Consider the following 20,211-nt stretch of genomic DNA (forward strand, 5'->3'; position numbering starts at 1 on the left):
GAAATAGGAGTTGGGGAATCATATTTGAATAATAATAAGGGTAACAATTAATATCACTGTAGCTCACTAAATGGAAGGAAAAGTTTGTGGTGTCTGCGAGGTAGGTAGATGGGCTGGTATCTCATTGTGTTAAACGCACAACCTCTGACAAATTCCTGACTTGTCCTGCCAACAAGTTCTTCACTGAAGAGAGAGAGAGCACAGGAGAGGAAATGCTGCTCTACACTTAATTCTGACAAAAAGGTTCACTGATTGCGGATGAAGTAATAAAAGCCTTGGAAGAAAAGGACCATATCATTTTTTAATTTGTATAAATGATAGAAGGGGATACTGGGCATGGTCAGATGTGGGCTCCAGATTTTAGAAAAGATTTCAGGGAAAAGACCGGAGTAAGCCCATAGACAGAGATACCAAAATCAGAATCAGAGATACCAAAGTTGATTAAAGGAATTGTTTTAAAACGGAAAAATTTTAACATGTGCTATCAAATTGTCAGAGGGAAAGAAAACAAAGGTATCTAAAAAATTGCATACAACATTTTCCCATGGTTATACAGAAGAATCTGAGCACAGAGATTTTTCCTTTTGAAAAATCAATTTCTGATTATAGAAGTAACTTAATGATAAGTTCATATCTAAGAGGCACGGGTTTATCATAAAATGGGAGGCACATAAAGATGAATATAGAATTTGGTCCTAAACCATAAAAACAGGGTCAGGAGGGTAGGCTAAAGCCCCAGTGGGCTCAGAGGCCAGGTCCCAGTCAAGCCTTGATTTGAGCAGGTCCTATGAAAGAGCAGGGCTGCTTTTCTGAGTGTAGGATAGTGAACAGAACCTCTCACTCTGTTAAATGCTGACATTTCAGTCAAAAATAACAATACTGAAATTGGGCATCCTACTGGAAAGGAGAGGAAAGAATGGTTAGGAGACAGAGCCCAAGTTAAAAGTTCACCTAGCCACTTGAAAATGTGGTACATCAGGGAGACAGGGGCATTTGCTGTGGTATTTTCTGTATTTCCTAAATGTTTGAAATTTTTCATAATTAAAATTAAAAACATTCAAAAGGAGCAACTAAACAAACTAAAGGTAGAACTAAAGCAAGCAGGGAGATGGACTAAAAAGGGGAGACAGATCGCCTGGGGTCCTTCCATCCCAAACACTCCACAATTAGAAATTCCTCTGTAGCCAGTTCTGAGGGAGAAGGGACATTTTATAGCGATACCTCAATAGTGCAGAGCTCTCCCAGCGCAGGCAGCACTTTATACAGATACGTGATTACTCTTGTAAGTTAATGTCACTTTGCTCCAGGTCCTCTGTAAATACTTCAGGTAAAATACGGTGTCCTATCCCAAAAAGGCATTGCATATATGCTTAAATGACTCTCACTCATTTCCACGCTTCTTTTGGCAGTATAAAGCATCAGTGCAAGTCCTAAAGGGGAGGGGACACTTCCTGGGTGCCCGCTATGGTCCAGGCCCTGGCACCTATCATCTCCTTTAGTCGCCCTAACAAGCCATGACAGTGAGGTCTGACAAGGCTAAGGTACCTGCACAGGCCCACACGCCTGGTGAGAAGCCAGGTCCACCCGACTTTAGAGTGCGTACTTTCCCCACTGGGTACAATGTCCCCCAACTCACAAAGGGGGAAAAACGAGCCACCCCGGATTACTAAAAACCATACAATGTGTATAACCTTCCTATGATAGTGGTGAAGAGCTTATTTACCATGTGGTTCCCCTACAGTTCTCAAATATTTCCAAGTGTTCACCTCAAGTCAGATTCTGAAGTATATGGAAGGAAGCATTTTTTTGTTACTTTTATTTTACAGATTTTATACATTTATACAACATAAAAAAGCATAAAATACTGAACTCTGTTTTTCTTATTTACATGGTGAAAAATTTTTAATAATCAAAATTTCTTATCATAAAAGATGATTTTAAGTAGAGCACAAATACTGTCCACGATTGATGATTCAATGAGATAACACAAAATATGCTCTATGTCATGATTTTTCACTCTACAAGAAGATCTCTAGTTCAGTTTGTCTAAATGCAACAACTACCTAGTTACATTCACTTTCATGAGCTACACACTCTTTCCTGTCCTATTCAAAAGAGACTGTGGAGGAGCTGTGAAGATGAGAGCTGTGAGTCTGCACCACCCAACAGCCAGCAGCAATTAGCATGCTTGCTTGCTTCTTTTAATTGTCTCAGGACCGATTATCTTCAATGATAATAGTTCTTCTAGGGTAGGGTTCAAGTTCTACAAATATGTATTGAAATTCATATTCGCCACTTTCTGGGTTCTGGAAAAAAAATGTATTTCAAGGTGTTATTTTTCTTTCCAGTGCTTTCAGTAGCAAACACTGCATTCAGAATCATCTAACCCACTACGATTGAGCCTCACACCTCTTTCACTTCGAGATGCACGGTTCCTTGCTTCCCAGGCTCGGAGCCCTGGATGTAGAATTTCACACGCATGTGTTTCAGCCCGTCTTTTACGTATTCAATAAAACTGTCAAGAAAATGAAGGAAGATAAGCCTAAACTCCTTTCATTTAAAAACCATCCCCGAGCTTTCCAGACTCAAGCAAAGTGCGGTACCTGACGTGCTGCCTTCGTCCGCGCCGCGTCGCCTCCCCGTAGCCTTTCACAGGCTCCCCAAAGACACTGAGCACCTGGAGCATAAAGACAATGCTTCATTCGGTAAGAGCTATTTTTTTTTAAGCTTTCTAAGGAAATATTTTCTGACAAACCAAGTGATTTATTTTAGGAAAAAAAAATCAGTAAGCCTAGGACCCTTTCAAAACGACAACTCCAATGACGAGAGAACTGAAAAAAATTATCATGTAAAAATCATCCCATAAATAACTTAAATATTTAAGGCACAGAGATTGAAATAAGTAACTTCATGGTGTTACGTGTAGTTTCACAACAGCGTAGGAAGCTAGTCCCACTCCCCTTATAAAAACAAACAATGAAATAAAGAGTTCAGATATTTAAAAGTTCAAATATTTTTAGTGAAATTTACCTAATGGGGTCTAATACTAAAAACTATGAGAGCAAAATAGTTTTTTAAGTCCTTAAACACAGTGAAATAAAAACAAGTCATAACGATCTCTTATTACCAGACCTAGAGATGGGAATCAATTACTTGTAATGGGAAAACTCACAATGAAGTGCAACTGTAGTTTTTATTGAATTTAAAATGCAAATACTTCGCAATCTTTAAAAAAAATAGAAATCTGATATCAAACTAAAACAAATATTGCCTCAACTCTATAAAAGTTTTCTTATTTTGTCTGTTGGGAATCTTCAGTATCACATTTTTCAGGTATAAACAGGCATAAACATTTTTCAGGTATAAAAGGAATAATGTTAAGATAAGAGAGAAATATTTAAGAACTGAGTAGCTGAAACAAACCGAACACCAGTTCAGGTAGTTTACTTTAATAGATTCAATACATCGCATCAGAACGTGGGAATTTTCTCTTTTTCAACCGGGCACAGCTCCTGGCAAAGAACAGGCTCTTCAGTGTTGACAAATTGAATTGTTGAAGTTAGTATTTGCAGAGCTCTTTTAGGTAGCAAGTTAAGTTATAACTTTAATAATGCCCACTCGTTGTGTTTATTTTGTATAGTTTTGTTCGAAATGCTGATCTCTGAAAGGCTGAGTTTGTGAATAATACAGCCACTCTTCATCTCTTTTTAGAGTTGTGTCCAATCATTTAATTATGCTACTACTCATATTTGCTTTTGTAGTTTCTAAAGAGTTTCTGTCAGGTATCACATGGACTCCCGATAACTATAATGGGAATCTTCCTCATTTCCTACTATTTTCATCTTACTCAGAGATGCATCTCCCTCCCTGCCTCCTTCTTCATGGTTCTCACACTGTCTAGTCCCCTTAAGAGAAATCAGCAGATTTCAAAAGAAACATGCCAGAGAGCATTAGCTTCTGAGGATTCCTCCCTGACATGAGGAGAAACGGATGGAGCACTCGGAGGCGTGCCCCAGGGAAAACTAGTGCAGGGCACTTGGGCTGAGAGCGTGCATTTCCATCTTTCCCCTCCCAGGGAGTGCATGTTCTGTTTCTTTGGCACTACTCCTTGCCTGTGTGAGAAACAGCCCTCATACTTAAGATGTTATCTGCTGTCTTCTTTGAGGGTACAAAGTGAAGATTCCAGTGAGTACTATTTCTCAGTGCTGGAGCTCTCTGCCTAGGGATGAGGAATCGGGCATTCCACAGGCTCTGCTGCCTTTCCATCTCCGACTGGAAAGCCTCACAGAAAGCCTTCCTTCTGGACAGGATCCTTCAAAGAACTGAGGTGACTCTTCCGCGTCTCCCTCCTCCCAGGGAACGGTGTAGGCAGGTTGTGCTTGAAAGCATAAGATGTGGAATCGGATGAACTTGGATTCAGGCTCGGGCTCTTCCACTAATTGGCTCTGATTTTAGTGGAGTCATTTAATCTCTTTAAGTGTCAGTTTCCTCTTCTGTAAACAGGGTAACAGCAGTACCTAACGCAAATGGTTTCTGTGCGTTTAACAAAGACGATGCACTGGAACACTGAGCACACTGCTTGGCACACACTGTGCTCTCAATAAGCATCAACAGTTACTATTATGATCATGAGGTCATGAATCAGGTATTTTTTTTTTTTTTTTTTAAAGATTTTATTTTTTCCTTTTTCTCCCCAAAGCCCCCCGGTACACAGTTGTATATTCTTCGTTGTGGGTCCTTCTACTTGTGGTATGTGGGATGCTGCCTCAGCGTGGCTTGACGAGCAGTGCCATGTCCGCGCCCAGGATTCGAACCAACGAAACACTGGGCCGCCTGTAGCGGAGCGCGCAAACTTAACCACTCGGCCACGGGGCCAGCCCCATGAATCAGGTATTTTTAAAGGACTAGACTTAGTGCGTGAGTTTAATACTCTGGTATAGTCTAAGCATTTATTATTAATGACAACTAGTAAAATAACTCTCTCGTACAACTAGGATGAAAACACCCCTACATGGAACTTTGGCTGCTCCTTTTTTTTTTTCCCTGCTTTTTTCTCCTCAAATCTCCCCAGTACGTAGTTGTATATTTTAGTTGTGGGTCCTTCTAGTTGTGGCATGTGGGACACCGCCTCAGCATGGCCTAAAAAGTGGTGCCATGTCCGCGCCTGGTATCTGAACCGGTGGAACCCTGGGGCTGCCGAAGCGGAGCACGCGAACTTAACCACTTGGCCACGCGGCCGGCACCTGCTTGCTCTTAATCAAAGCATGTCTAGTACAGAACAAAGAGCTAATAACATAATCACAATCCAAGCCTTATGGTTTTATCATATACAAACTTCACTAGTCTCAGAACTGGTACACGAATTCTGCCCACTCCCCTCGCTCCCCAACATTTTCTCCCGATTATCAGAGTCTGTGTCACTCAGTCTTGAGGACTAACCTCGGGGTGTGATCTGCATTTTTCTAAGGCTTTCCCATATATCTTATTAGGACTGGATGAAGAAAAAAGTTCTTTGAAAATCGTGTAGAACAAGCCACCTGGAAATCACAGAAAAAGAAGATCAAGCAAAGTGAAGCAAGACAAATGATAAATAAAAAAGATATTCAGGGGTATTATACTTGCTGTGTTTTCAACCTGTAATGCTGACTCCAATAAGCACCACTATCAAATAGGTAAAATCTCGTCCGGCTTCTTTCACTGTAAAGAGAAAACACCGAGTCACACATGAGTAGGAACACGGGTGGCCACAGTATTTCCAGGAGGTGACGTGGCCTCCGGACCTAAGTGGGTCTCCATGTGTTCCACAGCAGCTGTCCTCAAATCTCCCTGCAAATCAGAACCTCCTCAAGAAACTTTTTAAAGAACCTCAGTAGAATTCTGGGAGGAAGGCCTAGAAGTCAGTATTTTTATTTTGTTTAGCATAATTTTAATACTTCCTTACTTTGTAAGCTGAGGAAATCCTTTTAACAAGTGATCCAGCCCCTCAGTGTGAAAACAACTGTCACAGATTAGGCAGTAGGCGATACAGTTTGCTGTCAGATTAAGGAAAGTGCTGGCTTTGTCAACTGAGTCAAAGGGCTCAAAACAGGCCTTGACTCTTAACATTCAGGAACTTTCTCCTCTGGCCACCCCACTGGCTGTGCCCACAATGAACAGAGAACTAAATTTAGAACAGGAATTTGCTTGGCCAGACAGATTTGTGAACTGAATGGATTTAGAAAATGAAGAACTTGCCCAGAATCTGCACTTTTTTTTCCCCGATACTAATAAAATGTGCATATGGATTAAATAGAAGTTCTGAAAGCTAAATAAATTCAATCAACATATTATCATGGGACACAATATATATTTATATGTATAGATATACATATGTACATACATATGCAAAGAGCTTTAACATTACAATTGCAACTATACTTTTTCACTGATGCTGAAAAGTGAATCACCTCCTGGTGCTATATTTATAGATTAATTTATTCACTACATTAGGAACACAGATTTCTGGAATACAAATCTCTTACAAATTTTCTTTCCAGAAATACAACAAAATGTTTACAGGTTATTTTTATAGTTTTCCCTTTTGTACAATAAGCTTCTGTTACTTTTATAAAATAACACTTATTTAAAAGTACTTTTTAGCATAATAATCCTTCAAGATTTCAGTACAGGTTCCTAACTAAAAAGATGTGACTGAAATAACAAAAAGATTGCATCTGCCCAAACATGCAATTCATGGGCTTGACTATGCAATCCCTGCCACAATCTCATCTCCTTAGCGGGCTCAGGAGTCGAGAGGCTGACAATGAGAACGTCTCATTTCATTCTCTATTAAGTTTACGAAATACACTTCCTGAATATTAACTGCCAGCTGTGTGCCAAGCCCCAAGCTGAGACTACAATAATGATCATACTAGTAAGTAGCCATATTATTCCATTACCCACATCAGGTCTTTGGTCCCAACACCCTGGATTCTTGATTGCCCCTCTCAATGCAAACATCCCGCCTTGCTGAGGGTATCTGGAAGGCCTTCTCTATTATTCAATTATAAACACCTACTGTGTATCCACTATGTGCAAAGCCCTGTGCTGGGTATCGTCCACAGTCCGCACATGTATAAAGTCTCTGTGTTATTTTATAGTTGTCTTGATTGGAAGCTGTTCATTGCCTACCTTCCTCTTCTTGACCCTTTCAGACCTATACTTTCATGCAAAAAACTCTGCCATTTGTCTCTGCAGGAGTGGCTGCTGTGGTGAGAGGCCCCAGCTCCTCCCCTCAGGACTGAGGCTCCCATTCCCCCAGCTATGGAGAGCTTAGGGGCTGATGGTTCTCAGCTGAGTTCCCGTCTAGACAGCCCTTCATCTGAAGACAGCCTTTTCACCAAAGTCATGGCCCTTCCCGTGCCTCATGCCTGGTCGGTGTTTTCAGCCCCCACACCCTATGCTGGAAGGTGACAGGCCAGCCCAGCCTCAGAGCTCCCTGGAGAACTGGCTGAGGCCCCTACTGCAAATGCACTGCACTTCAACTTCTCCCTCTGCATAATCCTGCTTGCCTCACCCCTCATAGATGTGTTCTGAGCACTCCCAAAAACCTCCTGTATGCAAATGCCACTGAGTCTGCTTCCATGGGGACCCAACTGGGACAGGTGCTACCAGGAGTGGTCCTAGGGAGCTGTTCCAAACTGGGATTTTGGAGCTGGATCACTGGCTGCTGGCTGGTGGGTACAGCACTGAGAGGCCTGGCACACAGTGATATGCAGTTGTTGCAGCTCTACTCATGGAGACCTGGGTTGGAATACTGGTGAAAGGGAATGCACTAGTTGGTATCATATATTGGGAATTCAGGAGGAATAAGCCACTTTAAGGACTTGGTTTGAATGGCTGTGGTTAGGGGCTGCCAATGCAATAGAGAAAGATAAAGATAGTAAGATGAGAGTAACTAATCCCCAGTGAAGGTGAAGTGCGAAAGTAGAGGCCTCCTTGATAACAAAACAGAGATGAGCCTCTGTTGCACCTAGAGGACAGAAAAAGCTGAAGGTCAGGCCCAGGGCATAAGAGCAGCAGAGAGGTTGGAATTTCAACCCCGTCAGGTCTCCCATGTCAAGGCCAGGGTCCTAATTTTGGGAGGAAAGGGAATCTGAAGCTTGGTATGAGACATATAGGCTGATACACTAAAAAATCTCAAATCCACAGATTCTCCTGAACCCTCCGGGTCTGAAGCAGCAGCTCATGCCTCCCAGTTCAAGGCTCTTTCTCCTCCTTGAAGACTAATTGGGGGCTTCAATCTAGCAAGATGTGCTCTTGCCAGGTTATGACATAACTGGGAGGAAAGAGGAAAAGGATGAAGCCCCGAAGGAGCTGTAGGCCCCCCCAGCAGGAGCTGTGAGAGCACACATGTGACTGTATCCTAAGGATGGCATCAAGGGGCACAGAACACAGAACAGGACAAGTGAGAGTGTAATATGGGAGCACTCTCCTGTGGTCAAGAATTGAACAATCCAGCAAGCACCTCGGGAGGTGAGGCACAGCTAGGTTCGCTCTTGCAAACATGGAGAGAGGACGGTCCACGTTAAGTGAGCTAAAAATGACAGAACTGCCATGGCAAACTGTGGAGGAAAGGATCAAAAGGCTCAGAGAGACGGCATGCTAGAGTGGATATAAGAAACAAAATCCCAAACCCACCAGCTGTGTAGAGGGCCCGGAGGACACTGTTTACATCGTTACAGAAGAGGGTATCCTGACAGCCATGCGGACGGTTGTGGCACTGAACCATCAGAAGCTAGGTGGGTGCAACTATCATAATGAATAGCAAGGGTGAAGAGGCAGCCAGGGGTGTCTGACCTGCAGAAAGCAACAGACACGATACTAGAACATGGTGTTCTCAAGGGTGAGACTGATGGGCAGCTGACAAGGATATTGCTCAATCTATATTATCATGAGAAATTAATTATGGGTGATCAAGAGGCTGAAGGCAGACACCCAAGGCAAAGTCATGATCACTGACTCAGCTTTTGGACCTGAAACAGTTTTCAGACCTGGAACCCATATACTGAAGGAAAGACCAGCCTCTATGAGGAGACAGCTGAGCAAGTACACAGGATGCCCCTGGTTCTTCACCAAAGAGACCTACAGCCACTGGCTTGGTAACCATGCACTAGAGAAAGGGGAATACCCACACATTTCAAGGTCTGTTGGACGGTCTGAGTTGACACTGACACCCCAGAACCCAAAGAGTCATTACGGCCCCTCTGTTAGGTATGTATGGTGGTCATGTAAGAAACAGCCTCGCTTGTAAAAGCTTCACAGCTGGGTCCAGGGACCTACCAGGTAATATTTCTCTGATTTCCAATGTATAACGGGAATCGATATACTCAGTAACTGGCAACAACAACCCCTACTTCAGTTCCTTTGAGGGTGGGTTAAAAGCTAACATATGGGGAAAGTCCAATGGAAGTCTCTGAAACTGCCCCCAACTGACCCAGACAGTAAATCAAAAACAGTCTCACATCTAAGGGCGAATGGTACAGACAGAGCTATTCTTAAAGACCTAAAGATAGAGGGGCAGTGGTGCCCATTGCAGTCCCATGTAATTCACCAGTCTGCCCCTTACAAAAACCAGGCAGAAACTGGAGGATGACAGCAGTCCACTGCAAATTCAACCAAGCAGTAGCCCCAATACGGATGCAATGCCAGATATGATAACTTTATGGAGCACATTAACACAGACTCATGGCATTGGCCACTGATCTGGAGAATGTATTCTTTTCCTTCTCTATTGAGAGGGAGCAGCAGTAGCAGTTTGCACTAACAGGAAACTGATAATAACGGTGTACATGTACGGTCTTGCCCAGGATTTGTTAAGTGTCCCACCTGTCATAATAGTTTTAAGGGACCCAGACCTTCTGAATCTGGGCTGTCTAATACAGCAGCTATACACCACAAGTGGCTGTTTGACTTTAATTTTAAAATTGACTTCAAGTTAACCTTAAATAAAAACTCAGTTCCTCAGTCTCACGAGCAACATTTCAAGTGCTCAAAAGCCACATGTGGTTAGTGGCTACCTTACTGGGAAAGCACACATATATAACATTTCCATCACTGCAGAAAGTTTTGTTTGGACATTGCTGTTCTGGACATTCTGCAAAACATCACATTTGTCCACTCTGTTTATGCCATCATGTTAGGCAGAGGCAAAAGTAACAAGTGGCATGCGTGTTGTATGTTGGGACCCCTGGTAAGACACATGTGCTCCAAGTGTGGGGGATGAGCCCAGCAAAGATCCAGGGCTTGCCAACACATCAGCAAAACTCTTAGGAGGACGCCGGGTGGGGCATGCTGGGACACCCCTTGCCAAGTAAAAGACCAGCTACTGGATCCCATCTGTCCTACCACAGCGTGACGGGCCTCTGTGGACTCCCGAGGCAGCACACTCCACATCTGGGCACACTGCTCCCACCCCTTCACTAAGGCGCCAGGAAAGCTGCCACCTCTGAGTGGGGTCCAGATCAGGACAGGGCTCTGCAGCAGGCCCCCCTGCAGTGTAAGCAGTGCTGTTGCTGGAGCCAGATGACCTAGCACACGCTGTTTGACACTTCTGTGCCTCTGACCTCTGCATACAGGCTGCTCACTTGTGCTGAACTTTTAATCATCCCTCACAACCCTGTTCAGGCTATTATGAATGAGTGAATGATTATATTTTTGATAAATTCAGCAGACCGCAAAACAACTAGTAGGATACAGTTAAATTTTTTTTGTTAGAATTGTTAAAAAGTATGTGCACTGAAATGACATAAACCAAAATATTAACAATAGTCATCCTGTGTGATATAGCCATGGGTGTCTGGATTACTTTCTTTGCTTCCTTTTTTATTTTTTCTACAAATTACTTGTAAAGTGAAGGAATAAACAATAAGAAGTTAAATGATTTCTTATCTCATCTATGAGGACTTCTCTGACTTTACCTGACAGAATTACACTTTACCTTTCCTCTTTTATACGTCCTATTACTGCACGTTTCATTTGAAGGTAAGCGATGTTTTGAACATCCTTCATTCTGTAATATATAGAGTCTAACTCAGTATCTGGGCACAACAGCAGTCACTCAAGAGAAGTGTTTATTGAGTGAAACTACATGAGTTAATCTCTATGGATTATGACTCAATAATCTCTCTTTTCTATTTATTCTATCCAATTACTCTTTATCATATGCTCCCTAGTACTTCTTCTTTGTAGCACAATTAACGTTTTTTTCACTGTTTCACACTCTGTACCTATTTTCCTCCTAATTTGGTGGTAACCTATTTGTGTACAGGATTTCCGTGGGACAACCAATAACACCCATTCAAGCGCTAAATTTAGAGAAAATGGAAGCTCAAGAAATACTCGTGAATGGTTGACCTAAAGAACATTGAGCTGGATATCAGAAAACTGAAATAGGAAAATGTGCATTCAATTTTCGGTTGTGTGAAATCGGGGGAGTGTGCATCATACACAAAGGGGGCAGTGCTGATCTGTCTGAAAAAACGAATGCGAGATTCAAATGAGATGAAACATCTGGGAATCGACTTTTCCATTACAAAGTATTAACAATGCTTAAGTTTTATATAGCTCTCTCCAGACCAGAACTAATAAAAGTTGAGAAAAATTTTCTAGACATAATTCAACAAAATTATATCAAAATCAACTTTCAAATTTGAATGCAAACCTGCGAAGAAAATTTTAGGCCTATATTCTCTGATTCTAAACTGTGTCTAACGGTTCTACCTTTTAATTTGTACGCACTGTTTTTCCACCGTTAGCACTGAACTTGTGTAAAGGGGCACTGACAGCTCTTGCCACGTTTGTTGACAGACTGATCGTTACTGGAGAATTCCTTTTTACCTTTCTGTGACGTTGAGATGACGGGCTCCCCTCTCCGACTGCTGTGCACAGACACTTGTTTGCTGCTGTCCTCCTTGGCTCTCTGGGGGCTCTGTCCCTGCGTCCAGATGGTTTTCTGGGAGACTCCAACAATACATGGAGGCCGCACCGTTTTCTTCCGCTCTTGCAGCCCCCATCTCAAACCGGGCTCAGTTTTCAAGCAAGCTTTGTTAAGCACCAAGTGTGGCAAAAACAGCCGCTTCCCCGAAGACCTGTGCAGCTTCTCCGTACACTGTAGAGCTCGTAGAAAAGTACAAATCATGTTCACAGAAAGCCGCTCCGTTTATGCAAGATGCCAACCTCGAAAAGCTTCACTTCCCGCTACACCCCAGGCGGACGCCTACTCAAGTCTACACATGCACACCGGAAATTCCGCGCGGCGTGTTCGGCAAAAACGTTAGCTTCTGCAGTCGAAGAGTCTCCCGAAGGACGTTGACGTCCACCTCCCCTACTCTTTCGGCATCTTTTTACTTGAATTAAAGTGCTTTGATTACCTTCTGTGCCGACATTCACGATCGCCCCGCTATGTCTTTGCAAAGCAACCTGGGAAACCCCTAGAAGTCCTGGGAATAGTAGTTTGAGGATCTCAAGTCTTACTGAGTTGCCACAGCGGGAAGGCACAAGGACTACATCTCCCACAGTGCAAGGCGGCCAGAGTCCCCGCCGGGCCTTTCGCCACCTCCCAGCCTCGCCTGCGCCTGCGTTGCACGTACTTCTCGCAGTAGGAAGATGTATCCGTGTTGGTGGGGGGAATTCGTGCTATAGGCGCTGAGTAGTTCAAACAGAACTTGCAAAAATCAAATTAGTAATTATAAACTGCGTGTTCTTGCGACCCTCTACAGAGGACTGTGTAAACTGGGAAATTCTCCATCTGAATGTGGCTCTGCCATTCCTCATGGGCAAATGATGTAGCCTGTGCGTTTCAGTTTCTTCCCCAGGAAACCAGACAGCAACCAGTGCGAAAGTGCGAACTACCAGAGAGCCAGCAACTGGAGAGGGACGTCGCGGCCGCAATGCCCACACTGTGTTAAAGCCTAAGTCACCCACTCCCCACGCGGCGTCCTCGGCGTCAGGACATCGAGTGTGGGAGGAACCCGGGCCCCAGAAGTTTCTAGAACTCCTGGAGCGTTGGAAAGCCGTGTCGTCCTCGGCCCCACCCCCGCTCCGCTCCTGCGCACGCGCGTCTCGGAGTGCGCAGGCGTCGGGCGGGCGTGTCTCGGGGCGGCGCGCTGCTCCCTCCCGCCCTCGCGCCGCTGGGCGTCTCAGCCAGGTCTCCATGGCGACCGGACGCGGCCGGCTCCTGCAGTTGCAGTGGCGCGGGCTCCAGGCGCCGCGCCTACCGCTCGGCGTGGGTTCAGCCCCCGGGCGCGCCGGGTTCAGGTGACGGTGGCGGGGCCGCGCCCAGGGAGCCGCGCGAGGGAAGCCCCTCAATTACCCACAGCCCCGTCCCTTTCTCTTTATTTTCCTTCGTCCCGCTCCAGCGCGCGGCTTGCAGCTCTCTGTAGTGCGGGGAAGGTCTCTTCAACCTGGAAAAGTGGGATTACCCCAAGTCCTGATCCGAGTAGAGTGGCTTCCCCGGAAATCTTCGTTCTCCTTCCGTTCATTCAGTGAATAGGCGCGGTGGGGAGCTGGGAACGTGCAGCGCCTCGCGGAGAGCGCGGGGGAAAGCGCTCCACGTGTGCAGGCAGGCGCAGGCACCGGTCCCCGCCTGCGGGGCGCCCAGAGGGAGCCCTCCAGAGCGCGTTCCCAAAGTAGCTTCCTTGTTCTGGGGCCGGGAATCACCTTACGGCCTTTTATAACTTTATAACTTAGAGAAGTAGAATCAGCTCGACAACACCTCCTCGGTTTTCTCTCCCGCCCACGATTCGTGAAGGGACTCACCACCCCTAAGCCTATACCTCTAGCAGGCAGGTTGCTCTGGGAGCGTCTCCCGGGGCAGCCGTTTCTGCACCTCTGACGTCAAGAAGTCTGTGTTTTTAAGCAAACCCTGGGGGGATGCCTTCTAGACAGCTACCCCTTGGTGCTCAACTCCTAATCCTATTCTGCCTCTCTTCCTGTTTAAGTGCTAGGGCCTCTCGTGTTCTTGTTCTGGGGTCTAGAGACTCGTTTCTTCTCTCTGTCTCTTGGGGCACCCGGGAACCGAAGGGTAGTCCTCGTCTACAGTGAGAGAAGGCAGCTTTGAGGAGTGAGGTGAGGAGGGAACAGGAGGATGCAGCTGCTTTCCAAAAGGATCTTCACCTTACCTCCAAGGGGAATGGCTCATTTCCCAAAGTGGATGATCCAGCCCCTCAGAAGTATCAACGTGCTGTGGTTCTTTGCTAAATCCGTCTCGTCCTGTCATGAGTTGTACCTAGCTCTGTACCTATCATCCCAGTTATTTTACTAGGTGGAAGGATGATGCTAAGGACAGTTTGCGTCCTTGACGATTGTCCTTTTGCTTGCAAATCTTCTTCCTTTATAGATATAAAAAGTCATGCGTGTTATCCCTTCTAATAAACCAAATGTGTAAGCATGAAAAAGGACTGTGTTACGTACCACTGCAATTAAAGTTAGTTTTTGTTTTCTTGAATCTCCAGAACTATGTCCTGTGTTCATCCAAGGGTGCATTACCCCACTTACTCTGGTTTCAGAAGCAGGACCCTGTACCTTAGTATTATGCTAATAGTTGGTTCTTAAGAATAGCTGTAACATGAGACATACCACAAGCCTTGTGACAAATAAGATGGTAACAGTGTCTGCAAAATTTCTTCTATTATGTAGGTGAGAAAGACTGGAATTTAAATAGGAAGCTTGAACTTTAAATCAATTTGCTACTATTACTAAAATTAGTTTTTATATATAGTGCTCTGTTAGTGGGAAGCAGAGTGATTTTTATGTGATGAGTCTTCTTTTACTTTATGAGTTGAGAGAACTTCCTGGTGAAATGATGTAATTAGAGTGCCTGTCATTGTGCCTTGCATGGGAGCCTGCATGTCAACCCGTGATTTGGTGATGCGTACATTCTTTTTGGTAAAGAAAAGTCAGTTGCTAAGAAAGATTATATCTAAGTAGGTGGTTATTTTTAATTCTCAATTCAGAAAAATTAAATTTTAATAAGGAATCAGTGGTTCCCTTTTTAACACATAATGTGAATATATACAAACATCATAAACTGTAAGAAATATAGCGGAAAGCATATCAAGTTAGCTTAATTTCTATTTGGTCTAATTTCTTTGATTTACCGGATATTAAAAATCAGGCCCAGAAAGTAGATTTTTAAAATATTGAACTTATTCAAAGCTATCAGGCAAAATCTGTCGCTTGGAAAAAAAGTGTTTTTAAACTAAATGTCATCTTAGTAATTGTGTCAGCTAAATGTGCACTCAGCTTTGTGGACCTACATCTACAGGAGGCTGTGCATGTCACTTACCTACTTGTGAATTGTGTGACTGTTAGAAATGTGCGGTGGGTTTATTTTATGGAGAAATGGAGATTAGTTTTCAATTGTACCAAAAGCCATACTGATAAGATGTATAATATAATAATATAGTAGAAAGAGCTTTTGAAGGGATAGTCAGGAGATGGAGGTCTCTGGGACTCTGTCTCTAGATTGAGACCTTGAACAAGTCACTGTGATTGCCTTGGTAGAGTCTTAGTCTTTTGATCTATGAAATGCAGGACTCATGAGATCTATTTTAATTATGGAAAAACAAGCAGCAACAAATAGGCTGCACTTCTCAAACAGATAGGTGCCAGTGGGTGGGGGTGCATGGAGCATCTTCCCAACATGTAAAATTAATGCAATGGTTTTGGGGAAAAATGTTAAATCATTTAACCGGTAAGTAATACATTTTTATAATAAGACAAATACAGATAAGTTATCCAACAATAATGCAACATTTGCATTAATTTTTTAAGAGACGTCACAGAAATTTTGAGCTTTCTGCAGGCTGTGCCGCAGATTTTGAGGCACCTGGTACCCTAGAATGCTGTGTTTGGGAACCACAGCTTCAGCCTAAAGGATTGTGCTATGAAATTGTGATTCCAAACCTTCTTGCGTATGGGATTCTCTATTTTGAAATTAAAACAAGAACCCCCCCATTTATTACATATTCAATATATTAAGAAATATTAGAAAGTGCACGGAGTTCTGTCCTTTCAATCTTCCAGCCCCAGTTTGAAAACAACCACCACCCAAAAACCTTCTAGCCTTGTAATCCTGTGAATCAGGGTAGTACCTTGTTGACTTTCCTTCCGGACGTCTTTTCTTTGTATGTATGTGTTTGCTTATTCTCTTGAGAGAAATACAAAAATAAGATTATATAGCATATACTGATATGACCTGCTTTTTCAGTTGATATATTATTAATTTATCAGATATTTATCAAATGCTTTCTGCATGCCAGGCATTTTGTGGGTGCTTAAGAATCAGCAGTGACCAAAACTCATATGAAAGATCTGCCAATATGGAGCTTATGTTCCAGTGGTAGTTAATAAGGTAGATAAGTGAACTGTGTAGTGTCGGATGGTGATATGTGTTAAGGAAAAAAATAGGGAAGGGGCATAAAGTGTGTGTGTGTATGTATGTAGAATATGGATTGGAGTTTTAGAGAGCATGGCCAAAGAAGTTCTCAGTGAGATGGTGACATTTGCATGAATACCTGAAGGAGGTGAGAGAGCAAGCCGTGCAGACTTCTGGAAGACTTCATGAACTTATTTCTCTCTCACATGCTTTCGCCTTTGTTGAAACTGTCCATTTGAATTGGCTGAACATTGTTAACTGTATGGAGGCCATGCAATTTAACCAAGCCCTGTGCTGTTTCTAGCATTTTTCCTAGTGGAGACAACTTTGAGTTAGATGTTCTTGAGTGAAGTCTTTGGGCTCATTTTCTTGCCTTGGGATGTATTTCTGGAAGTGAAATTCCTGGCTTAAAAAAATTATGTGTGCCTCTCAAAAATCTCGATATACTTTACCAATTGGCTTTCCATACCGTTTGCACCAGTTTATGCTCCCAGCAGTGAATGCAAATGTTTATCTGTCTGCAGCGTAGCCAGCAGTTGCCGTTATCATTTATTTGGTCTTTGCCAATTTGCTAGATTGAAACTGATTGATATGTCATATTAATTTACTTTTCTTCAGTTCCCTTGGAAAGGCCTAGGGTAATAGTTTTTAGTTTTGGGCATCTTTTGATTGAGGAAATACATAATAGCAAAAAGCTGTTATCAATTTACTAATGCTTTTCAACAAATTTGTATTTGATTAACCATAGCAGTATTCATTTAAGTTAAAAAAACAGTAGTATCTATTAGTGAGAGACATTTCTCAGTCTTCATACAGTGTGTGTGTCCAGACTCCCAGACTTCTTGGCATGACCCTTCACATTTGCAGAAGTCTAAGGGTCACGGGTTGAGAACTCTGAATGGATATTACTTTTTGGTGGAGGGGTAATACAAATCCCTTTTACTTAAAGCTTCAGTGTTAGAAACCTTTGTTAACTGAAGATATTTTTTCTTTGAGTATGTAATACAGGTCAGTTTAGAATTTACAAGAATAGTTCACCACTTGAAATAAAGAATGCTTTCAAATCATTTTAAAATGTATAGTTTTAAAATTGTATATTGTGTTGAATAGTGCCTTCCTCTCCTCCCATAAATTCATGTCCAGCCAGAACCTCAGGATGTGACTATTTGGAAGTAGGGTCTTTGCAGATATTATTAGTTAAGATGAGGTCATACTGGATTAAGGTGGGTCCTAAATGGAATATGACTGATGCTGTTATAAGAAGAGACACACAGACATACACATACAGAGGGAAGATGGCTAGGTAAAGATGGAACAGGTTGGAGTCAGTTAGCTTAGTTGCCACAAGCTAAGGAACACCAGGGATTGTTGGCAACCGTCAGGAGCTAGAAGAGGCAAGAAAAGATTCTTCCCTAGAGCCTCCCAAGGGAGCGGGTCCTCCCCACACCTTGGTTTTGCACTTTGGCCTCTAGGACTGTGAGATGATAACTTTCTGTTGTTGTAAGCCATCTAGTTTGAGGTACTTCGTTGAGGCAGCCCTAGGAAACTAATACAATCAGGAAATTGTATTTCACCTCTGATTACTCTGTTAGAACCAGGGCAGTGGAGTTGAAGCTTTTCTGCTGTGGAAATCTTTGCTTAAACAAAATTTTCAAAGGAAGTACAAAAATATATTGCATAGGTGAATTTTCTGATTAAAGGGGGCGAGTGCATTGCAAAGCTTTCAGATTAGCATCTCTTCCTGCCCTCTCTGCCTCTCCTTTCTATTCTGCAGAGCACAGATTGAAAACCACTGGCTCAGCCTCCCTGCTTTGCATTTCCTGGTACGCATTGGCTAGAAAGTCAGAGAAGACAAAAAGAACAATGAGTGACTTTTGCTGAAGCTGGAATGGAGAGGCATGGGTAGCCTGCATTTTTTACCGTGGTGAATTTGTTACCCTCCGGGATCTGGAAAGGTTACTGTGTTCCACCTCTCCTAGGTTGAAGTGCCATCATGCAGATGATAGCTAATGTTTATTGGGGCTTGCCATGTGCCAGCCACTGTTTGTTTCTAAAGAGAAAAATCTGCCAAGGGAAGAGAAACTCATTCTCCGGCTGCTCAGAACCACATGGGGAATCATGAGGTGATTGGAGTGCTTGCTGACGTGTGTACATCTTGGTGTGCCTGTCTCTGCAGGAGGGAGCAGGCTAAGTGAGGCTGTGGGCGATACACTCCCCGTGCTTCCTAAGAGCAGGTTGTGTTCGGGGTCCAGGGCCATCCTCTGAGTATTAGTCCAAGTATATCTAGGGAATCACCCTCGTGAGAAAAACGAGGGTAGTTACGCTCTTGGTGAACCAAGTATGTGCTCTGAGCGCTGGTGTTGGAGAACTGAACGTGTAGACTGTGTCCTCCAGGTATCATTTGCTTCAGTAGTGTGCTGGGTCGGGGGTGGGTCAATAATTGATTCACGTATGTGGTAAACAAGCAGCTTCCAGGGCTTCAGGAGAAATAGCGTATCCACTAGGGGCTTTCTCCATGGGCTGCTGCCTAGAAAATGGGAGGCTGTGAGCTCCATGACTTTCTGGGTGTTTCAGATCTCAGCAAGCTGCTGTTGAGTACTGCTGGTTTTGAGGACTGATTTTAATAGAAATTTATTTTAGGAACTTTTGAAAAGGACTAACTGCATAAAATATTATACCCTATTTCACTGAATCTTAAAAGCCATTAATTATAAGATTCACTATTATTCTATGTACCACTAAAATAAAAAAAAAAGATGGCCAATTAAAATATATTCCATTGAATGTGAGATGTTAAAATGTGAACAGATTTGTGGGTGAGTGTTTGGTACTTCTGTGGCTGTGACTGCCAAATCTAGAGTTGGACCCAGTCGTATCCCTCAAAGGTCGGTGAAATTGTAGATCGTGTTGGCAGTTCTGGCTTACACATCTACAGGTTTTTTTTTTTTTAACTCTATCGATGCTATCTTTATTGAGTTTCTCTTGTTGTGTTATTGAAACTAGCCAAACTGCTTTATCCTTTTTGTTTCCATTAAACACATTGTACGGCGCCTCTGTGATGTGCTCTAATAAAAGCAAGTTTTGAATCTTAGGTTTAAAACACACGAGAGTAAGTCCAGTTTTCAGGATTACTTACTCAGGACACTGAATGTTTCATAGTCCCTCCTTCCTTCCTTCTCACCCTGCCTTTCTTTCTTTGCAGAGATGAAGTTTTACAGCGAGTAATCTTTGGAGTTTATGAATCCTCTAAAATTTTATAGAGGGGAGTGGGCAGTTCACCTTTCATTATAATTTGAATTTTCCATGTTTACTTTCAGGAATGGGCCATGTATCAGATATGCTGCAGGCTGTGCTACTCTGAAGCAACATGCCAGACGGGAAAGGCAGTGCGAGAGAGCCTCTGCTGACTGCTCTGTGTCTCTGGATAGGTAAGTAGCAGAAGCAGTCTGCCACTTTTTTGGGGGCTGTAGGGATGGAGTTATTAGAGAAAGTGGTAACGCTGTATATCCCAAGTTGCTATTTTGAGCTCCCTAAGAATAGAATTGTGTAGGAAGAATGTACAACATGGAGAGTTTGATATGAGTCATTGGCCTGTCACCACTATCATTATTAGACTAATTTTATGAAGCTAAACTTCTAAAAGTGACAAGTAAATTTAATTTTCCTTTTTTAAAAAAGTTCTTCAAAATTATTGATAAAGACCCTTGAAAAAGGAGGAAGAAGATTGAAGTCTATTTTGCCAAATCTCGAAAGGTCTCTGACTTTCTTAGCTTTCAGTGTTTTGGGAATCCATT

General features: G+C 43.1%; 2 protein-coding genes across 3 annotated transcripts in view; one reads left to right on the top strand and one right to left on the bottom strand.

Moving 5' to 3' along the window:
* Nucleotides 1-1,874: 1,874 nt before the first annotated feature.
* Nucleotides 1,875-13,082, bottom strand: TIMM21 (translocase of inner mitochondrial membrane 21). The gene is made up of 6 exons (XM_014843777.3): nucleotides 11,878-13,082; nucleotides 5,635-5,697; nucleotides 5,440-5,537; nucleotides 2,604-2,677; nucleotides 2,410-2,515; nucleotides 1,875-2,306 (listed from the first exon to the last, which is right to left on the bottom strand). Exons 1-6 carry the CDS (start codon nucleotides 12,176-12,178, stop codon nucleotides 2,211-2,213), a joined length of 738 nt encoding a protein of 245 aa, XP_014699263.1. The 5' UTR covers nucleotides 12,179-13,082; the 3' UTR covers nucleotides 1,875-2,210.
* FBXO15 (F-box protein 15) overlaps nucleotides 13,072-20,211 on the top strand; it is a 71,970-nt gene continuing 64,830 nt past the window's right edge. The window contains exons 1-2 of one of the 2 annotated variants that reach the window (XM_014843773.3): nucleotides 13,072-13,296; nucleotides 19,735-19,845. In XM_014843773.3, the coding sequence (XP_014699259.3) occupies nucleotides 13,193-13,296; nucleotides 19,735-19,845 (215 nt within the window). In that variant the 5' untranslated portion in view covers nucleotides 13,072-13,192. The remainder of the gene's footprint in view (nucleotides 13,297-19,734; nucleotides 19,846-20,211) is intronic. The other variant, XM_070512861.1, reaches the window with a different exon arrangement.

Source organism: Equus asinus, chromosome 7 (assembly GCF_041296235.1).
Source record: "Equus asinus isolate D_3611 breed Donkey chromosome 7, EquAss-T2T_v2, whole genome shotgun sequence".
Lineage (NCBI taxonomy): Eukaryota > Metazoa > Chordata > Mammalia > Perissodactyla > Equidae > Equus > Equus asinus.